At 32.1% G+C, this 22,753-nt stretch overlaps 1 protein-coding gene across 1 annotated transcript in view; it reads right to left on the reverse strand.

The window, feature by feature from the left end:
• Positions 1-20,302, reverse strand: part of LOC143356337 (uncharacterized) — a 42,051-nt gene extending 21,749 nt beyond the window's left edge. The window contains exon 1 of the mRNA XM_076791940.1: positions 20,212-20,302. Coding sequence (XP_076648055.1) covers positions 20,212-20,302 — 91 coding nt within the window. The remainder of the gene's footprint in view (positions 1-20,211) is intronic.
• Between the last annotated feature and the right edge of the window lie 2,451 nt (positions 20,303-22,753).

The raw sequence follows: 22,753 nt of genomic DNA on the forward strand, positions 1-22,753 counted from the left end.
CCTTGAAAGGGGTGATTTCTGACATTTAAAGTAACTTTTTCCTTTGTAAAAATGTATTCCGCTGCTTTGTTATGGAGTCATTAATGAAAAACATGCACCAATCAGATCAGGGCTACAGCGGACGGATTTCGTCTCGGCGACAGGTCTCGTTGAGCGTGGGATTGGCATTGGCCAAGCTGAAATCCGTCCGCAGTAGCTGCGCTCTGATTGGTCCATGTTTTTCGTTAATAACTCCAAAACAAAGCCGCGGAGAACATTTTCGCAAAGAAAAAAGTTACTTCAAATGTCAGGAATCATCCTCTTCAAGGAAGTATAACATTTTTGGGACACCTTGTGCACTTTTATCCTCCTTCTATGAAATTATTACAGACAAAGAAGTTCTAATTATTATAACCATGAAGATATTCGAACGGCAAGGGGTTAACAGACTATAGCTATAGGTCCTACAAAGTAATAAAACTAACAAAATGTTTGAGTATAAAAATTGCAATCACAAAAATATAGAATTAAACTTACACTGACAAAATGTTTGAGTATAAAAATTGCAATCACAAAAATATAGAATTAAACTTACACTGATCACTGAAGATCTGATATGATCTTTCTCTTTCACTGATTTTCTTTACTTGTTTCAATGTCAAAAATTAACTATTAATCTTATACTCCCTTTTGTAGTTATCTCGCTTTCATTATTTTATAGGATACAGACATTTCTAAAAAATTCATTGCTTCTTTAAAATAAAATTTCAGTTTGTAAAAATTGTGATAGCTATCATATATATTATTATTTAGACTTTCTTTTGTCTGCCATCGTACACGACCAGGTTCTTTGTTTGATACAGCGACAGAAAAAATAGCATAATATTTTATAGTGCTCATCAACACATTCGTATCTGGGCCAGCTATTCATATTACCGCAACGTTGTCATACCGGGTGCATCTCGACATCAGTGGCAGCTTGGTATTGGCCACGTTATTGCTACACGGGGCAATAATAAATCGTCGATTTAGCAACGTTATTTCAGCAATCAGTGAGAGCGTGTTAGGCATTGGATGGATTTCGTGGTATATATTGATACGGGACGAAGAAAAAATCCGGGGAACGAACTGCGGAGATACAAAATCTGGTGTTTTATCTAACATCGAGATCGAATCGTTGAATGGAACCGAACATAGTGCGCCATTCCCACGTTTCTACCGGAATCGAGGAAAATCCACGCTTTAATAAAATCTCGATGCAATTACGAATTGACAAGAATTATTTCTTTTTAATTTGCAAATGGAAATATTCACGGTTACATTACAAAAGAATGCGCATTATTAACGTATTTATTGTTAATAATTTATTGCTGATGAGTGTGAATAAACAAAATTATTTTTTCAATTATATGAACATTAGAATAAAGCATTTATTTAATTTTCTAAATCATTTTTGCGCATACAGAACAATAAAAAAGTTCCTCTTCCTTTTAAATACATTATTCACATATTTTAATATACTGTTTACAGCTACAGGACTCTTTTATTGCTTTAAAATTATGTTCGTCACAGATGTCGTAAAATGTAATATAGTCACTGACTCGGGCTAAGTTAGAATTTTTTACTCTGTTTCCTTTATTAGTAACCTCTCATCACGAGTGAAGTTGTCCCACATTTTTCCATTAATAGTTGTTATTAACAGTAATATATATGCACGTAAAAATATGTACAAGTTACTAAAGTATGAACTATTTTCACTTTGTAACATTTTTAAACTGTAATATAATGAAACAAATTGATGATAAAGAGATTGTTTTTCATTCTTCTTTATGATGTAAATGTAGATCATGAGAGCATTTTACAAATATCAAGCGTTCGTTTCTTTGAAATATTATAGACCAGTAAACAATAATTCCAATTTGTTGACAAAGTGGTACAAACCTATTGTCTTAGGCTTAACTTCACTTTGGCAACCCATAGATTTTTAACTTTTTACTTACACTTACACTTCAACATTTTCGAAGCTTACTTAGGCTATGTTTTTTTCATTGAGTAATACATCCACATTGAATGAACGAATTCCAAAGAAATTGTTATACGAACTTATTGATGACGAATTTAACACTGCCGGTCAAATGACCAGTTTCGTACTTTTTTATTTTGCAATTATTGGAATTAGAAAGTTGATTCCATGGGAAACAAGTGAACAAATTTTTTTATCCAAGCACATATTATAACAAAAATGGCACAAACTATAAATATATATGGCTTGTCATTTTTATAAGGTAAAACATTTTAATCGCTCTTTGTGCTTGGTAAGTTTAGCGTTAACGAACTGTTAAAGTTTATATTACAGATCAAGGGATTTCGTCAATAGTGAAATTAGAACATATTCTTTAATTCTTTATAGTGTACAGATATTGCAAAACTGACTACCGTTGCAGTTAATCTTAAGCACCATTTTGTTTATATGTTCGTTAGGTTTGTACAAAGCTGAAAAACAAATTCGCTTTTTGAAAAAGCTCTTCCCTAATTTGACATCTATGTTTGCGAACTTTCTTGTTTTAGAATCATTACTTATATCGCATTATGTTTAGATGAGTTCACTGCAAAAAGTATTGCACAGTTATGAGTGTACTTGTAATTGGTTTCTTTTTTAAAGTAGTTCGGAACATGCTGCGTATACGTATTAACTCTTCGACGGCCGGGACTGGGTCTATTTTGATCCAGAGTATCAACATTGTCATGTAGTTTCTGGCGATTAAATAAAATAAATAGTTGTGACATTAAAAACAACGGATTTATATACAGTAAAATCTTGATCTAAGCCTAATCCTCGGGTCCGTGCTGTGACATGGATCGTGTACAGCTACTATTTCCTTGTGACCGCGTCGACCGCGCCGAACGTAGAAAAGAACAGTGCGTGCAAGCACGGACCGCGCGGCCGAAGACGCACTACATACCGTTCACTAAATACAATATTATTAAACCACTAAATACAGTTCAAACTATATCGTGTTTAGCGTCACTTTAATCAGAAAAATGCCACGAATAATTTGGTGGAAGTCCTATAAAAAAATAATGAAAAATAAAGAAGTTTTGTAATTGGATTAGTAGTGGTTCACACCGATATATCCGACCCGATCGGATTACGCGGTATGTTTACACTTTACATTGCTCGGTGACCGAGTCAGCTCGAGCTTCTTGGCCCCTCCCAGTGGAGGGGTAAGCGAACTGACTAAGATCGTGTAGTTCCGTTCGGCTTACTTAGATCAAGACTTTACTGTAGTTGTAAGAATGGTCCGTCGTCTGACGATTGAGAATGTTATATAGTAGTAGGGCAATCGCCTAACATTGTTTTATAATCATTACTATGGTTATTTAGGAATTAGCGAAAGAAATTGCTACATATGATCAAAATTAATTTCACTTCTGACTGTCGTCCCCTTTTCAGATAAAGCAGTTACTTCTCATAAATACAATTTAGCTGCTAGTTTCTGTAGTCGATATCATTGTTTTGATAACGTACATGCATATATCATATTAGCGTTCAATCAAGCCATGCTAATAACCACGAAGCATTATCAATAACGTTAATACGTAATAAGCAATTCCGTATGGATCTTATTGTGGTATGTATTCCGTTCGATGTAATATACGGTAATTATTCTGTTGTGGAACAATAAGCAGCAATCATGCACGGTAGAACCTCCATTATACGAACACTCATTTCGTGAAGTTTCTATTGTACAAACGGTATAGTTCTTATTACAATGCTGCATGCAAATGGGCTGTGTTTACATATTTGTTTCTGTATGCTGGAAACTATTCACAATGATTAGATACACAACTGGTATAGTAGTAATGTTGCCAAAACGGAAACGTTTAGTAATAACAATTAAAAAAAGAGTGTGGTAGAATTGAAAAATTTGTACGCGATGGACATGCAACAAATGTAGCGCAGAAATATAGCTTTGTAAAATCAACTCTCGTCAATTTTTGCCGACAAATTTTAAGAAAATGGAATGAAATGAAATCCTATTTGTCATGGGAACAGCCTCCGTAGATCCAAAACAAATAAAAATCGTACTAAATTTTATCGAATACAATGAAAGAATTATTATGAAAATTAAATTTAATGAAATTCTTATAGTGATTAAATTTTAAATTTAGATTATAGATAATATTATAATAATAGATAATGTAATAATTATAGAATAGATAAATTTTAAATTAAAGAATTAATTTAAAGAAATTTTTATAATAAGTTAATTTTAACTTTAATTTCAGGGAAATTTAAATAGCTTGAGAATTTAATGATAAATTGAAAAGAAGTCGAAATTCGAAAACATGCAGTACTTGACTGGCAAGTTTAAGTTGCGTTACGGTATCTATAAATTAGACATTAAAGATAAACTTTCTGGGGATAATATAGCTGCAGGAAATTTTAAGCAATAGCTTAATATAATTGGCATTTGTAGGTTTGATTCCTTTGACTTCGTCAAGAAGAAAAAAGATTTAACAGCATATTGTCTTTTTGATTTTGTATTTTGTGTATGAAGCTATTTACAAACAAATTGGATTCAGTTTATTTTATTTTGCCTTAAGTATTTTCATATAATTCAAGTGTTAAACGCTTATTAATCTATAATGTAAATATTTTTTTATGTGAACACTTTTATTGTATTTTACTTTTACTGTATTTTAGTGTCAGTCCTTTAAGGAATTTATCGATATCTGGTATTTTTTGGACAGTATAGTCTTTCTTAAGATGAACAATATCGTTCATTAAAACATCGAGACTAAAGTCGATCGAGGGTTAAAGTAGCAATCACTGTAATAAATTTTACTTTTAGTCCCGGTTTTATTAACTAAATTATTATGATTTTATGACTTTTTAGAGTTCATATTTGGCATTCAAAGTTGTTAATATTAACTTGATACCATACACCCTATAGTCGGTATATTGGTACACGTTCATATTTGTGCGTTCTAATTCTTTAAAAACCTCAAATCTCTTGGTTTTACTTTTCTAAAGTTTTTTCTCTTTTAAAGTGTGCTGCAATATTGATGGGGATCACTGTGTTTAAAATACATTCCAATAAACATTTTTGCGAGGAATATTCCATGGATGGTCCATTACCTATGAAAGTGTAATGCAAATGGGCAAAAAACTATTTATCTTAATCTCGTATACTGCTCAAGCCAATGTAATTTAAAATTGAACTTCTATAACATTTTCAATTAAATTCTAAAGAATAATCTACATATATCGAACTATGGAAACCTAAATTGATGTAATATTACAAGTATATGCATGTATATTCTGATCCAATTGTATATGACTTTTTCTCGTTAATCGAATGCCAACTTGGATTAAACTTAATTTATAAAATATTAATGTTACAATTTCGTAAACGATATATTAAGATTAAATAAATTAACTATTGGGCTGTACTAGATGATATCACCGATATAAAGTAATTATTATGTACTAAGTTTAATTTCATGCTTTCCAAATTATTATTATTATTTATTACTATTGCTTTGAACGAAAAATATGTTACGGTTGTAAAAACGAATTGTACAATGAATTGGACTTTAATAAAACTCTGAAATGACATACCAAAATGACTATTGCAACCGAAACAGCTATTGTATGATGGCTCAAGAAAGGTTTAATCCACTTCTTCACATCTGTAAGAAGTTATAACAACTCAATATTGCTAGGAAATTGAATATGTATAAAAATATAGACCACAAAAATTAAAAAGTTCGACTACTTACATCACGCGGTATTGTAACAAAATGACTTGCAATGAATTATGAAATCTTACCGTATCGGTCGTATTCAACAAACCTTTGTTCAACAGATTATTATCTCTTCCGCTGCGCAGAGTCGTTTCTAAAGCGTGAAATACTTTGAACAGAAGAAATGGTAATCGCAAGGTTTGAAGGTTTTATCAAATCAAGAATAGTAATTTTTAATCGATATCTTGTTTAAAAACAACCGTTGTCTCGGATATTGCATGTATCGGTGAAATGAAAATTATTATCTTGGAAATATATCAGTTTAAAATGTCATTGTTAGCAAACTATTTTAAAATTAAATTAGCAAATAGCAAAATTATTTTTGAATATATGGGAAAACGTTATTGACCTAAGTTTTTCAATATAAAGGGGACTACAATATGGCTATAACAGTTTTTCTTGTTGATAACAGAGTTTCGACGATTTCAAGGTCACCTTCATTTTTTAAAATAGAAACGTACACTTTTCTATGCACTATTCGATGCAGCTTGTCACTCTCTATAAAAAAGTAGTGACCTATGTAGAAAGATAATTAATTTAAGAGATATTTCAACTTTAATTTTGTTGAATTGTATTGTCTTTATACCGAAAAATTTTGGTTAATAAAGTTTTTTCATATTTTCAAAAATAATTTTGCTATTTGCTAATTTAATTTTAAAATAATTTGCTAACAATGAAGCTGAAAATTTAGATAAAAAGTTGTATCTGTGAGTTTAAATAACTGTAACGTTTTCCGAAATCAGCTTCGTCGAGGACTAGCTTTTTGTTTCGATGAATGTAAAAAGTAAAATTACAAAAAAATGTGCGTAACATAAATCCCCATAGAGATACATTTTCCTAGTTTTAGATACTTGAGGACGTAAATATAAATTCGTATTTTTGACTAATAATTTCAATGTAGTGCAAATAATATATTAATACTGTTTAAAGTCTTTTAATCCTTTCACCGTTTGAAATAGCGCCTAGTAATTTTTGTCATAAATGCATAAAATCCGGAGTCTAATTATGACTAATATAGCTGCAATACTTATACTGGGCACGTTTTCCTCTGACTTATTGCGATATACGGAACAGAGATGACGAGGATCGATGATTTCTAGGCCGAGGACATGATCTGCCTACGGACGCGAAGCCATTCGCGAAAATGACGTTATCGTTGATCGAACAACGGATTCAGCTCAGAGGAGAGGACACTGTAATCGAGCAAAACGACGGATTGCTGTGGATCGCTGCTACGTTTCACCCTCTTACTCGATATGCCGACGCGACGCGACGTGATGAACTACGCCGGCTGATTGCATCTCGGAGAAAATTTATTCGGACGGTTAGGCGGTGCAAATTGGAATAGTGATATATTGACTACTCTTATAGTTGATTTTACAGAGCCTCTTAACCCGAGAAAAATGTTGAATTTATGTACGTACGGTGTAAATCTTACACCCAATTTTCTTTTTACACGACTTTGATTTAACACGAATTAACCCTCGGACGGCGGACTATTCCTGTAACCATACAGGGTGTATAAAAACCATTCAATATTTATATGGTATATAGAACACACTTTGCTGAGTAAAAAAGTCTTAGTAAACACAGGTCGAAATGCGAATTTGTTCGCCTCAACTACCGGGTACATTCCGTAAATGATTAATACAGTTCCTGAATATTTGTATGGAATCTGTTAATGATAAACAGGACAATATTATTGCTTACTTGTATCGAGAAATTCTAATGAGTAGTAGTAGAGACGAGTTTCCATTGATGATATAAACACAACACAATGCTATGAACTATAGTAATACGACGAGATAATTATGAAAGCTTCCTGACTAAAGTATGCAAAACGTATACAATATGCAAAATAGGAAAGCATATCGAAATATGACTTTGCATACAAATCCGCAGTCTAGTAATAAAAATATAGAGTTGTGCTTTTTACGATATTTATGTCACCTAAGCAACTACAAATGTATACTGAAAACTTTGCCAATTGTATACAATAACGACATAATTAAATTTTGTCTTATCAATTTGTATAATAACGGTTAACATTGACGTGATTAAAAAGAATTTAAGTAATTACTTTAGATTTAAATAATTTTCTGAAATAAGCACGCCGATTTCTCGTTATTTACCATATATATCAGTTAAATAATAATTCATTAAAAAATTTTAAATAAAACTTAATAGATTCAGAATGAAATAAAAATATGAAATGAATGATTCATTATGAATCGAATTTAGAGCTGGGTAAAATAGTATTTTAAATAGTAAATAGTAAATAATCTTATTTATCTTAGTGTACAATTTAAAAAATAAAATATGTTGTTTGATGTTAGATGTTTTTAAAATAATATTTTATTTGAAGAATATTAAAAATATTTGGTTTTGTCGTAAAATATTTTATTTATTTTTAATATTTTTGCTGAAAATGGTCGTTCGTATTCAATATATTTATGAGTGTAAATTGTTTTGTAATGGCAAGGTACATTGTGCGTTTATATTGTTTATCAACAAACCGCAGTAGGAACCTGCTGCATACAATTAGAGTGGTTATACGCAGGTCAGTAACGTAAATTTTTCAGACTATTAAAACAAAGCAAGAAAAACATTCAATTTTATAAAAAACACCTTTTACAACCAATGTCTAAAACTTGTTTTTCACGTCTTTTAATAACTCGACGATAGAAACTCTTGAATTTTAGATCAAAGAATTAATTAAAAAAAAACAACCGTATTACTTATAGGATCATCCAAAACATCAGTTACTTAATATTAAAATATTTTATTTGATGCCACATTATTGAAATAAAATATTTTATCTTGTGTTTTAGATTGCTAGAACAGAAATATTTTATTTTATGATTTACATTATTGAAATAGAAATATTTGATGTAGTGGTTCAGGCTGTCAAAATGAAATATTTTATTTTTTAAATTAGTACTTCCTATAGGATATATGTATCTTTATTTTCAAAAATATAATATTTTTATTTTGACAGTCTAAACCACTAAATAAAATATTTCTATTGTATATCAAGATCTAATAATCTGAAACACAAAATAAAATACACTATTTTAATCATAATAAAATATTTCTGTTTCAAGAATCTAAATCATAAAATAAAATATTTCCATTCTAACAATCTGAGACGGAAAATAAAATATGCTGTTCTAATTATAATAAAATACTCTTTAAAATACTATTTCGGCAAATATTGACCACCTCTAATCGAATTGGATTGAAGCAACGAATAAGCGTAGTACAGACGAGACGCTGAGAAGGATGTTGACGCGAATCGAGACAGAAGGGTGGAAAAATCAGCGATTACAACACGTACGAGCGGTTGAGAAGAGAAGGAAATCGGCCGTAGGCGCATCCTGCTCGTAATAATAATCCCTTTAATCAATTAGCTCGACGGGAAAATGTGGCAATCGAGGAGGACGCGGCGATGCGCTGCAGAATACGCTCTCGAGCACGGATATTAATTATCTGGGGCAAAGATGCGCACAATGCTTCGTGTCTGCCTCGGCTGCGATTGGTCTGACATGACTTTCGCTTTTTCCTACCCCACGCTGATCTATCCTCCTTTCGATCTCCCTTCTTTCATGATCGTCTTGGCCACGTGCAATGGAAATTGTGACGCGCCGAAAAAGGGAACACGACGATCGGACTTCTTTTCCTGGAACTGGCGCCCACCTCCGAACTGTAAGAACATGAAACCAAAATGAGCGGATTGCAGTGGTAAAAATACGTGACCGTAATTACTAGTACAGAGGTCACTAGCGAGACAGAGATGAGTCTAGAGAGTTACGCAGTTCTGTAAGCAATCTTGAATCACGAATAAGACGATCCGTTCGTTGTTTTTGTAGTAAGTTTTTCTTGGTATATATATATATATGTATGCGAGCTGTTTCTTTATCAATGGTGCAACTTGAAGGTGATTTTATAAAAGAAATTTAATCGCGAATATAAAATTATGTTTACTCGTTTGATGTGCTATTTGAACAATTTATTAGATTCATATGAATTTCTGTTGACAAGAAACGATAGAAACGATATATGATTAACAAACAATTTTTGTTCTATATTTGCGACTTATTTTATCTACAGATGAAATCACCATTTCTCGGCTCCATTGATTGGTTACATCAGGTCAGTTACGATTCTTTTATAACGCAGTATTTTGTCGATGTGCTATAAAGCTATGAAATCATTACTCATAATTGCTTGCATTATTATTTAAACTAAGTTTTATGCGAATACTAATAAAGTGAAATACAAGTAAAAATTTAATAAGATACGTTAAAATTTATCTGTAATTAGTCATTTATATATTTTAATTACTTTAGATGGTACAAAGAAATGTTAAACATGTAATGTACATATTTAATTGTTCGGCATTACTAGTAGTTGATTTATTAAGTAAAAGTACTATGAAATAAAAGTATTAAGTAAATGTACAATTATTCGGTATTATTTAAAAAAATGTAATTGGATTTTGTAGAGCCATGAGACATTATTTATAATAATGGCCAATGTCCGTACACATTTATAGTTTTCTTCTGCTCAGGCTAGCGTAAAATTACGTTCCGGCTCGTAATTATTATGGGAGTAAAATAGTTTAATCAATGTTCAAAATCTTGAAAGTTACTTCTACCTTACAACATTTACCAATTTGAAAGGAAAAAATTTCCTTTTATCACACTTTTTTTTACGAATCTCAAATCTGATAAATATCACTGAGAGGATCTACAGGGTGTCCCATCTGATTTCAGCATCTCAGATATGTTATTTTTTAAAATTTTCGTATGGTGAAAATATTTTGTTCGAAGGGAAATATTTAACGATAGGTAAAACAACTTTTTCAAGGTTATTTTTTTTCAAGGTTAGGAATTTTCAAAAATTCAAGGTCATCGTGGTTCTTTTCTTAAATAGAATTACGCATTTTTATTATTATACATTTAAATTATTATTTAATTCTTTTATTATTATTAAGAAAAGATTAAGGCGAACACAAGGACCTACATATATTGTATAAAAAAAATTGACAATAATTGAGTAATGCATGATAATAGTGAAATAATGATTGTGGCTGAAATATTAATGAAAGAAAAGTCATTTTATTATAATCAATATTTCAGAAGACGTCCATTTCTCTGGAGTACGATTAAATCAGCAGTGCACGACCAAATTCCCACAGTATCACACGACATGAAAGAATGTATCACAATTACATGTGTTAACAATCAGTGAACAAGTTGCAATGAGGGTTAGAGGATGGTTCATAAATAGTTTACATGAACATATTGGTGTTAATGGACATCATTATGAATATTCATCATAAAGAAATAGTTCTCCTCCATTAACCTTTCAATCACAGTTATTGTTCTACTATTTTTATCCATTTCTCAACTATTATGAATTTTCTGTACTCAATGCCACCTGAAGGTCATAGTTTTGTATGACATTGCATTCACCTTGATCTTGGCTATCATATTACCAGTGGCGGCTCGCGTATAGGCACTGTGGAACTGCAGCACCCCCTATTTCCACTTGATATTATATAATATATAATATAATAAAAAGATACAACAATCTTCGTATGGAACTGTGCGCTTCACTGTTGTGCGCATGTGCACATGGGAAGCTGAAATTTTCTGGAGCAGCATCCCCACTAATTTTAGCTACGAGCCGCCACTGCATATCACAGTAGCAAAAATATGTAGTCTCATTTAAAAGAACCAGCGATGACCTTGAAATTGAAAAAATTACTTTTTGTCTATCATTAGGTCTGTTCCCTCGAACCAAATGTTTTCATTATCTGACATTTCTCCTAGTATTGAGATATTTAAGATGACCAAGTTAGTTCAACATATTTAGCTAGCCGACGATGTACAATAATCTACACTAATATTCACCAATTGCACTATTTAAATTAAAAAGTGTCACAATATTAATTCCTTTCAAGTAATAAATAGTAAGATTTTCAATCTCCCTATAAACAAAATGACATAAGTGTGATAGATCGTTAGCATGTTTTCAACGAATTTGCCATATTATTAAAATTTGCGTTATCTTGAAATTTCTGTCAGTGTCCCATCCACGCGAATGTTACTTTCATCTTTTAGCAGCTCCATCCATATTAAACGACTCATGTAAGATATTTTTGACACCTTCAGTTCCCAGTTTGATATCCCATCATGTCGAGATTAGATGTGCACGCTTTATAAAGATATGAAGATCTCAATCTCAACTGAATTAATTCTGGGTAAATTAATTAGCACCGGAAAAGGCACATCATAAAAGCGTTTCCACAATGAAATGTTATTGTAAATATAAAACGTAGTGAAGTGTGTAATTAGTATGGAAGGACAAGTTCTATTTATTATGTTTCTTCTTTCTACACACTTGCTACAAAGTCCTATTCGAAAGAAATGTTACTCTTCAATTTCAATTGAATGTTTCTAATATAAAAAAAATGTTTTAACTTTAGGTATGTCTAGGTGTGAAGTTATTTAGAAAGATTTATGTGGAATAATCCTACTCTTTTAAGTTAATAAGGTTTTTTACAATTTCATCCGTAGAACTATTTCTCTAGAATACCGTAGCGATGCATATTGTTATAATCTTTTTTGATATAAATTTTCTTCATTTTACCTAAAAAAATCGACTGAAATTTTATAAAAAGAGAAGGAATAGGGAAAAAGTTAAACAAACTGTGATCAATAAAAGTGGTTATTAAAAGATATACCAACATGCTTCATAGAAACAATAGTATATTACAATTTAATTCTGTTAACAGGATTTACTATTGTTGTGACATTTTGAATAATCACAACAAAATATGTAAAACAAGAATTAATCAGCCTGAAATAAGTCACACAAAATTTGTTCTTAAGCTGATAGGATTGTAGTTGACAACAAGATGAATTCAACAATCTAGTATACTATGACCTTCACATGATTTTAAACTCAGAAATTTTGGCTAATAATATTCGAAACAGCACTTTTTCGTTGGAAAAAATAGTTTTCTTAATTGACACTTCTAAAAAATTTAAATTCATAAATTGTAGTTCAAAGCTATGCGAAGGTCATAAAAGATTATTGAATTTGTCTCGATAGCTACTAAAATCCTGTCAAGTCATAAATAGTGGCATTAGAAAATATTCAGGTGTCCTCAACTTTTTATTGAAAACGCTTTTTGGGGAACTAGATTTTATTGCCATTTGTGACTAAAATAAGTAAAAAAAAGATTAACTTTCCTTCCAAACATTTGTTGTGAGATTATTGAAAATGTCGCGATAACGGATATACTTTTGCACTATTCATTTTGTATATGGAGAAGCAATTAGATTGCACGCGTTAACAAAAATTGAAAATTAAAAAATTGATGACCTTATCCAAAACTTAACATGAGTGCTTAAAATATTTTAAATATAGTTAGAAATTGTTTTTTAAGGTCATGTCTTTTGATACGCAGTGGATTCAAAAAAGTAGGTATGCGAACATTAAATTTTCCACTCTCGAGAAATTGTTGATACTTGAACGTGACCATTTTGTAAAAAAAAAGTACAACAATATATCTGGACTCATTCTAAAGCATACAAATGCATAAAACTTGATCTACGATTTTTTTCTTTTAGTCGATTTATCCACTGTATATGTATACATAAGTTACCAATGATTTCTTCACCCTTTATTATCTAGTACATATTTAGAAATGGAATGAAATATATTGTACAAGCTTCACTTTCAGGTTTGGGTATGCTTAAGCAAAACTGAAAAATTGTAAAATAATAAATATATCTGAAGGCAAGTGATATAGTGAAATTTGAGTAGTGGTTTCTATTGGTGACCAGTGGTTTTTGCAAGGTTAAATAGGGCTATCCAAATTTTTATCGTCAAAGGGGAATAGAAAAATTGAAAAAGGAGAGTAGTGGCAGAAATTGAATTTTAGAAGATATTTAAAATGATACTTGTCTTCGATATATTTTATGGTCGAGAAATTAACGATTCTGTAGCCCCGTTCATGTCTCCAGAAAACGTATGATTACTTGAATTTCGATACAGACGTTTCTTATACCATTTACTGCAATCTTGCACGGTTTAGAAATTCAGTGTGACCAATTCGATTCAGTGAGATTGAGGGAGATCATTTATGATGAGACTGCAACGAAATCTTCATAAGCACCGCAGTTGAACGTAGAGACATCCTGTGATAAATCATCCTCATCGATAAACTTTTAACTGAATAGTTAATTCTGTAAAACCGGATGTGCTGTGATATTACAGGGCAAACTGTTGATATTACAGGACAAAAGCTATGAGGAAGATCGCAGAACCGATAATTTATTGTCTACAAAATTGTACAGGATTTTCTAGGTGTCATATATATAATATAATACATAAAAATTTCTTTATTAATTTCTGTTACTTAAGATCTTAGGTCGTAGTAGTATTGTGGGTCGTAGTAGTAGTAGGATTGATGTGACCTCGATAATTATGCATCGATTTAAAAAAGTACCATTTTATTAACATAAATAACATATAATAAATACTGAATACAATTTTCCAATGACATATTTTTCTATCGGCGTAAACAAGTGAACTGAAGTGCTCGAGTTAGATGAAGTATTCTGTATTGTGGAAACATTAAAAGGAAATTTATAGTTTTGTTAGAAGAAATAGAATGGATCTGCAATTTCCTGTAAAGTACAAATAGTTCCAAGTTTTCTAGGATGTGATTTTCTCAGTTGAAATTAATTACTATGTGAAATTAGTTGAATTGTCTTCAGAGTCATGGATTGCACCCTGTGGTCTTTGTTGGACTAATATGGACAGTCGTATTCTACTTACGGTTAGAACACTTTTGCTTTCGCAATCTACACGAAGAGTGATTGCATCTACCGCAATCAACACGTTACGAACTACATATACATTCTCTCCAAATTAACATGATCTCTTAATGATTTCGATTGTCTAAGATTGCCCATTAGCCATCATTTAAGTTAATTAACGTTTCAAAATCTTATTGGAATTTCTTGAGAATTCTTTGTATTATAAACAATCGACAGATTTATTATGTTTCGTATGTACCTACATGTATGTCATTAAACGCTATCACCATCTTTTAATTAGTGATTAATCTATTAATTGCATTTATCGTGAAAATTATAAACAGACACCTGTGTCTGTATCAATGTGTATTACGTCACGTATTACAAATAAAGTATACAATCCCAATATCGTGACTGGAATGATGTTGAAGTAATTAAAGTGGAGCGTTGGTAAGTGGAAGTTATTGCATTGAATTTGTTACACGTTTATTCCTCATTATCTTTTTCGAACAAGAACTTCTCGATGAAATAGAAACGTTTCGCAATGTATGCAACTTTTCAGACGACTTTACTGCGAGTTATTTCAAAACATAAGTCTCGTGTGACGCAATAGTAACTAATTGTGTGTTTCATTAACACAGCTGTAGTCGTACGTTCTTTATCATTTGAATTTTTAGATCAAATATCATTTAGATGTACACTCTAATGGAAGCCTAGACAATCTTTAATATTTGCAGCAAAGGCTAGACATTTTTCTGGGTAATTTTCATCCTTCGAATTAAAAGCTTCAATTTCTAGGAATCCTAGAACTATTAACTATTTAAAAAATACACGTCGGATGTCAAACGTTTAGAACAACATTACGTAACGTGCGGTAATATAGGGGTGGACAAAAGAAAGTTTAAAGTCTTCTGCATTTTAATAATATTAAAAACTGTATAGTACGCATTTATCGATATTTTTTTAAATATATTTTTTAAGATAATTTAGTTAGTTAGTAACTTAAGATATTTTTCTGTCGCCAAGCAGAAATCCGTCCGCAGTAGCTGCGCTCTGATTGGTCCATGTTTTTCGTTAATAACTCCTTAACAAAGCTGCGGAGAACATTTTCGCACAGGAAAAAGTTACTTCCAATGGCGTCAGGAATCAGCTCCCTTCAAAGAAGTATAACATTTTCGGGACACCCTGTACACTTTCTTCCCTCTTCTGTGAAATTGTTACAGACAAAGAAGTTCTAATTATTTTTTTACTAATTTTAGTAAGTTGAAAATAGTACATCGGTGTTTCGGAACGCTCTGAATCTTTTCACTACTTTAAATTGCATCAACAAATTTTTGTCATAAATGCATAACAATAAATGTATAAAATTTGCAGTCATGATTACGTATGCTTAGCAAAATGGAAACAGTTCATTTCAGAATTTGAGGATGAAAATGAAATGAATTTAACTTTATTTTTTAGTAATTACTGATTTTTAGTTTTATTCATTTAATAGTTTTTTCATTTGATTATATTGTGTATGCATATACCTCTATTGATATAACCTACGCTGTATTAACGTTTATTGCAACAGACCATTTGTCAAATTGATTGAAATTGTCTTTAGGAATGTGTTGTACAACGGCTTTGTTTGAAAAAACACTCGTTTTACAGGTTAATCAATATTCTCTGTTGTGTTGAGAATAAAAGGAATTGGGAAACGCATATGTACCTGTTTGCGTAACCAACGACAATGACTGGAAAAGCTCTTTTGTTATATTGAATAACTGTTTCAATAAAGTTTCTTTGTTACTATCGTCCAGCAGAAAGCTTTTGCTATATCAAAGTTTTAATGAAAATTGCATTTTATATTTGGAAAAGAAAGTGTTGGCTTAAATTAAATGAAATTGCTTAGGCACATTGAAGAATACAAAAAAACATTTAATATATTTATATATAAAATTACTTATTTACTTACTAGTTTTTTTTATGTTTTTAAATATTTTTCTTTGCTAATTTTATATTGTAGAAAATGTATAACTGAATCGTATTCCATATAGGAATTTGCCTTCATTTTTATTAATTGTCATTATTCATTAACACCTACCTAGTATAAATAAAGAAGGATGCAAAAATTAGCATATGAATAAAATTCAATTGACATTTAAGGTAATAATATTTTCATCATTCTACTGTATTGTACACATAATTAATACGTTTATTGTCGAGATGAGATTTTCGTAGATTATGGCTTTGAAAAGCAGCTTATTGAAATGAAGATTTGTATAATTATCTATTTACATTTGTCTATTTATATGTTAAATCAATTGTATGGTAGATCTAATAAGCAACAATTTATTTTTGTATCATTCAGATTCTTGTGAAACAGATGCAGAAAAGTTAATGCATGCCCCTAAAAGCGCTACTTGGAATTAATGCTTCATAATCACGGAGTACGGATCGGGGAATTATCTTTGATAATTTCCAAGGTGATACTTTTACTTCGTTACCTGTCATGTTGTTTAACCTTTTCGTTTAAGCAGTATGAAATTATAGTTCTCCTGAAACGATCGCATTAACAGCGAAAAAAATTATTCTTTATAATTAGCGGACAATTAAAGTGCATCTTCTCTAAAGTTCTTGCATCTCAGAGACATTTATTGGTGCACAAAGGTTGCAGTTTCGAATTCAATTTTATTAATTCATTAATACTTTGAAAATAGTAGACATAAAATATAAAACAAAAAAATCGGTTCATTGTATTTTTCTATGAGCAGATGTTGTTTCATTATTTAAAATAGAATTAGTTGCATTGGCAGGCAATAACAATGAAGTTATTATATTATTTGGCTCCCAGAACAATTATGAGCTGTAGTGATGAAGCTTATTCAAATATGTTAATTGGAATGGAGAACATTTTGAGCATTACTTACTCCTTACTTTTGAGCATTATTTTTGTTTCACTTCAAATCATTTATAGACAATATCTCAATAACTATTAATTTTTTACCTCATAAATTCTTATAGTTTTTTATTCACAGTTCAATTATCTCTTCAACGACAAGATTAAAATTTATCATTTACAGTGAAGAAACCCAAGGTAACATTTATATCTCGACAAAAAAGCGAAATAGACAAAAACTAATTATTACATTGTATGCTACTCTTGATACCATACAACTTTCGTTTGAACCATTTTTTCGTATACCAAATAGTTAACAATTTGGGTGGGAAACTTAACTGAATCACCCGGTATAACATTTTTGACTCGCCGTCAGAATGAGTCACTTTACCGATCTCGAAATACTCGGTGCTTTTGTTCGTAACGTTAGCTAGAATTCGAATTGCACCGGAGCATAAACCGATATTGTATCATTAGACAAGAATTCATTTTGCCATCTCCATTGTCCGAATTTCGACACTAGAGTTCGTACGTGTCCGCAGACAGTTTCCAATGCACTTGCTGCACTTCTCGGGACGCGTGCAACATGGAAAATGCGATCGATCGAACGACGTTGCGGTACGTTTCAGGTGGACATTTAATTACGAGGTTGCCGTCTGTCGATGACATCGTTACAGTGACGTAAGCTCCGTTCAAAAGAGCGGAGGGAGCAGCGGGTGAAATGGAGTTGGGGTTCGAGAGAAGAATCTCGATGCACACAAAGTCTTTTCGAGTTGTGCTTGATAGAAAGAACTTTATGCATTCTGAAATATTACCAATGTATAGAGCTTCCATTTATATTTTTCAACGTAATTGTGAGCTGACATCAAAGCTGGGTGAAACACTATTCTAAATAGTAAATAGTCTATTTTAATTCAGACATGCAATTTTTTTGAAATACTATTTTATTTGGAGGATATTCCATATTTTCACCGGAAAACAAATATTTGATTTGTAAGAAGCATTTTCTAAAATAGAATAATATTTTATGCGAGACTTTTTTTAGATTTTAACAATAGATCATTTGAAAAATATCGGAGACGTAAGGCATGATACAATAGCTTTAAAACATTGCGAAGCTTAAAACAATATGTATGTAACAATTTAAATACCGAAGTTTTATCAACGTCGAGTTACAAAATTTTTTTTAATGAATTTCGTAAAAGTCGTAATTAATAAAACAATCTTAAGTGTATTGAAAATTACAGTCTTCCATGCGAAAGTGATTTCTTAAGTAAAATCATATCGACAATTTAAATGAACATTTTTGTATTTTAGTCTCCGCGTTTTTTTCGAAACGTTTGATTCGATTTTCTCGTATGTGTGCAATCATCTTTTTTTTCACCGTAACCCGATATCCTCTGTATAGATTTTACCGAAAGCGCTGACATTTTTGCATTTATGTTTGAGTAATAAAACGCAGAGCTTTTGTGGCAGAAATAAAATCTGCTGATTCCCGCGGCAATATTACAACAAACGACGGTGCATTTCTTCAGAAGTATGAAATGTAAAACCCAAAATTCAATATTTTAATCCACTATGGAATTTTGTTTGTTTTACACAATAAATGCAGAGATATTGCTGATCACAGTTTTCAAAAATTGTTGCTATCGTGAAGAATTTTTATACAATATTCTCTCAAATATTTTGCATAACGAAAAGTATAAGTATGAAGATTTGACTTAGTCACTGATGCATTTTTCTAATTTATTGACTGCTGTGAATTAATATAGAGTTTAATTAAGAAAGAATGTGAATAATGATCTACATTTCTAAATTGCTAATTTTGTTTATTGATTTTCGATAAATTTATTTCGACTGTTCGTAAACACATTACGATTTACATGAAATACTTAAAGTATAATTTTTTAAAATAATAAGCAGGGATGTTTGGTTCAGCAAAATCTACACATGGTGATTTAATTTGATTGAATTATTATAAACAGCTTCCACCCTAGACATTCTAATATAACTAACAATAAGTAATTTTGTACACATTTTGTACATGGTGGTCACGTATAGAATAACAATTGTTACGTGTGGTAATAACTATGAATTCGACAAATATTAATTATTTAATATTCTACACCAATATAAATTAGAACAGTGAGAACGGAAATTATTTATGATTCAACCTAACATATTAAGTTGAATGAACAGATGAATTCTACAATAAAGAAACTGCGTTCTCTTTTGTTTCCAAATTTTCTAAATAAACACAAAAGTGTCTCCAAAGCATAATGAATATTAAAGAAGAGAAATATAACATACGTATTAACTGATTTTAATGAAAAATTTAATATCTCTATTTTAACATTCACTATGCTTTAAAAATAAGTATAATTAATATAGGCACAGTAATCGGTACCCTCACAATAATTGGATCCCGTACCCTAGGTATTTAAAATGAAAATATGTTGTAAATGATGACGACAGCATTTCATTGGTTAAATCGTCCGATCCAATTGTAAAAGAAATATTAATTTCAATTTTCGTTCCATCCTTGTGTATCCTCTTCGTCGAGCATACTTCGATCGTCGCTCGAGTTAAGCCGCACCGAAGGTTTTGATGCTGGACGACCATTGCCAACGGCCTTTTTGATTAACTGCCGCCGATTGTGAATTGTTGTCCGCACCACGCGGCTCTACGGGATTGCGAAAAGACCTGCGAAGACGCTTGCATCAGGAAAATCACGAACTTTCTCGCTACTCGATACTTTAAGGTGTCTGCGAGACCCGTGGGAACTTGGCGACATCCTGACTACTGTTTATTAACGTACCGACTCGTGCCTTAACGTGTTTAACGCGCCAGTTGATTCTATCAAAACATATTTCACCCTGATCGCGCGCGCGCGCAAATAAAAAAATGGAATTCGATGTACTTGATAGATACTGAAGCAAACGTGGTTCACGTATTAGGCAAAAACATACAGCCGCGGACAAAAGAAAGTTTAAATCTTACACAGTATATATCACAATTTATACAAACTGAAATTTTATTTTAAAGTACCAAGGAATTTTTTATAAATATCTACATCTTATTAAGGGATGCAAACGAGAGAAGTATAAGAGGGGAGAGAAAATTGTTTATTTAAATCAATGAAACGAGTAAAGAAACTGGGTGGAAAAACAATTTTCATATTCAAACATTTTGTTCGTTTTACCACTTTGTAGGACCTCCGTTGTTGTCTATTACAACTTTTTCGAAGATCCTTAACAAGGTCCTTGTTAAGAAATATAATTGACTATAATTTAACTGATTACAATTTAATTGATCGCATGGCGAAGCGTTTGATATCACAACTATGTTCATTATTCTCACAATTTGTTCCTGTTTTTTTATTCTAAATTAGTAACCATATTAGAGAAACGACATCTGTACGGCAAACACTGATATTGTTACGGCGTAACAACCAATCATAAACCCGGACCCCTATTAAGGTACACCAGAAAATGTAAAATTTTGAAACTTCCCAAATGCCGGTCAACTAAATCACTTTATTACCCCGACGTGACGAAAACGAATATTAGGAGATTAAAAATCACTTTACAATACGCTAAATTGTTAAAAGACCGAAACCCGGCAGATGGTCAATTTTATGACCGTAACGCACAATACCGTCGCGTTACCTGCGTAAGGCACCCCACGCGGTCTTGAGCCGTTGCAAGGAAGTTTTAGCCAAATCAAACTCCTTCAAAAACCGACCGCCTACAATCCCCATTGACCAATCACGATCCACCGACCAGCAAACCACCCCCCAACTCAAACTCCAAGTCTTCCAAAAAATCATTCCACGAGATCAGAATCGATCAGTCCGTCCACCGGAAAACACCTACCGTTAAATCACATTCACTCACTCTGTAACCTAACACCTAATCGTTTATATTTTTATAATAAAGTTAAGTTATCAGTTCTTCGAATGCACCTTATTCAGCATCCACCTTAATTAAAAATAAATATTCCCTCGCCGTTAAGTCAGCGAGTGAAGCGGAGCATGCAGTGAGAGTTTCTCTCAAGATTAGACAACCCCCTTTTGCTCACGCCACAACATTGGTCCTTCGAGCCGGATACTGAATTGAAAATCGAAGTGATACGAACAATAGTGAACAGTGCAGTCGAGTGAATAATTGTTAACAATACATTGAAGCACTGACGTACATTTACGTCAACTATCAGACAGCCGTAGTGGACATCCTGTTGGAGAGCAGCCACGTACGGAAAACAGACATCAACGACGTGCATTTACGTCGACCATCAAACAAGCCGTAGTGGACATCCTGTTGGAGAGCAGCCACGTACGGAAAACAAACATCAACGACGTGTATTTACGTCATACATCAAAGAGCCGTAGTGGACATCCTGTTGGAGAGCAGCCACGTACGGAAGGAAGAAATCAACGACGTGTATGTACGTCAAACAAGCAGCAGCCGTAGTGGACATCCCAGAGGAGAGCAGTCACATACGATATCATTATCAACGACTTGGTGAACATCAACCATCGAACGAATCATCATATCGGTGGTCATCAACCATCGAACGAATCATCATCGCTGAACATCCAGAAGGGGACATCCACCAGGAGTGCAGCGTCAGGGCAGAATCATCGGACAAGATCAACGCCATCAACCACAATACCAACGACAAGATCAACATCAAGTAAGCCTTTAAACAATCTCCGTTTCCATTACACACACAAACTTCCCAAGATTCCCAAGGCGTGAGATCAAATTGCTTCTACTCTAAATCAATTCGTCAAGTTGAACACATAAAAATGGCCGCTTTACAGAAGATTAAATCATTAATCAAGGCACGGTCGGTAAACAAGGCGAATATAACGCGTCTAATAACTCACATAAAAAAACATCCGGACATGGATATCGATCAGTTAGAGACGCGTAAGATGAGATTAGATGGATATTACCAATCATTCGAAAACACTCAAGTTGAAATTGAGGAGCTTGCCGAAGAAGCAGAGCTTGGAGATGATCAAAATATTGAAAGAGAACGATTTGATGAACTGTTTTACGAATGTTCCGATCTAATTAGTCGAAAGCTTCAGGCACTTAAAGCTAAAGAAACATTGACAAAACCCGCCACTAATACGCCTGAATCAGCCTCAGGTACTTCAAATCTCGTGATTCAACAAAGTAACACACTATTACCTAAAATAGAAATCCGTCCATTCGACGGTAACCCTATTGAATGG

This window comes from Halictus rubicundus, chromosome 8 (genome assembly GCF_050948215.1).
Source record: "Halictus rubicundus isolate RS-2024b chromosome 8, iyHalRubi1_principal, whole genome shotgun sequence".
Lineage (NCBI taxonomy): Eukaryota > Metazoa > Arthropoda > Insecta > Hymenoptera > Halictidae > Halictus > Halictus rubicundus.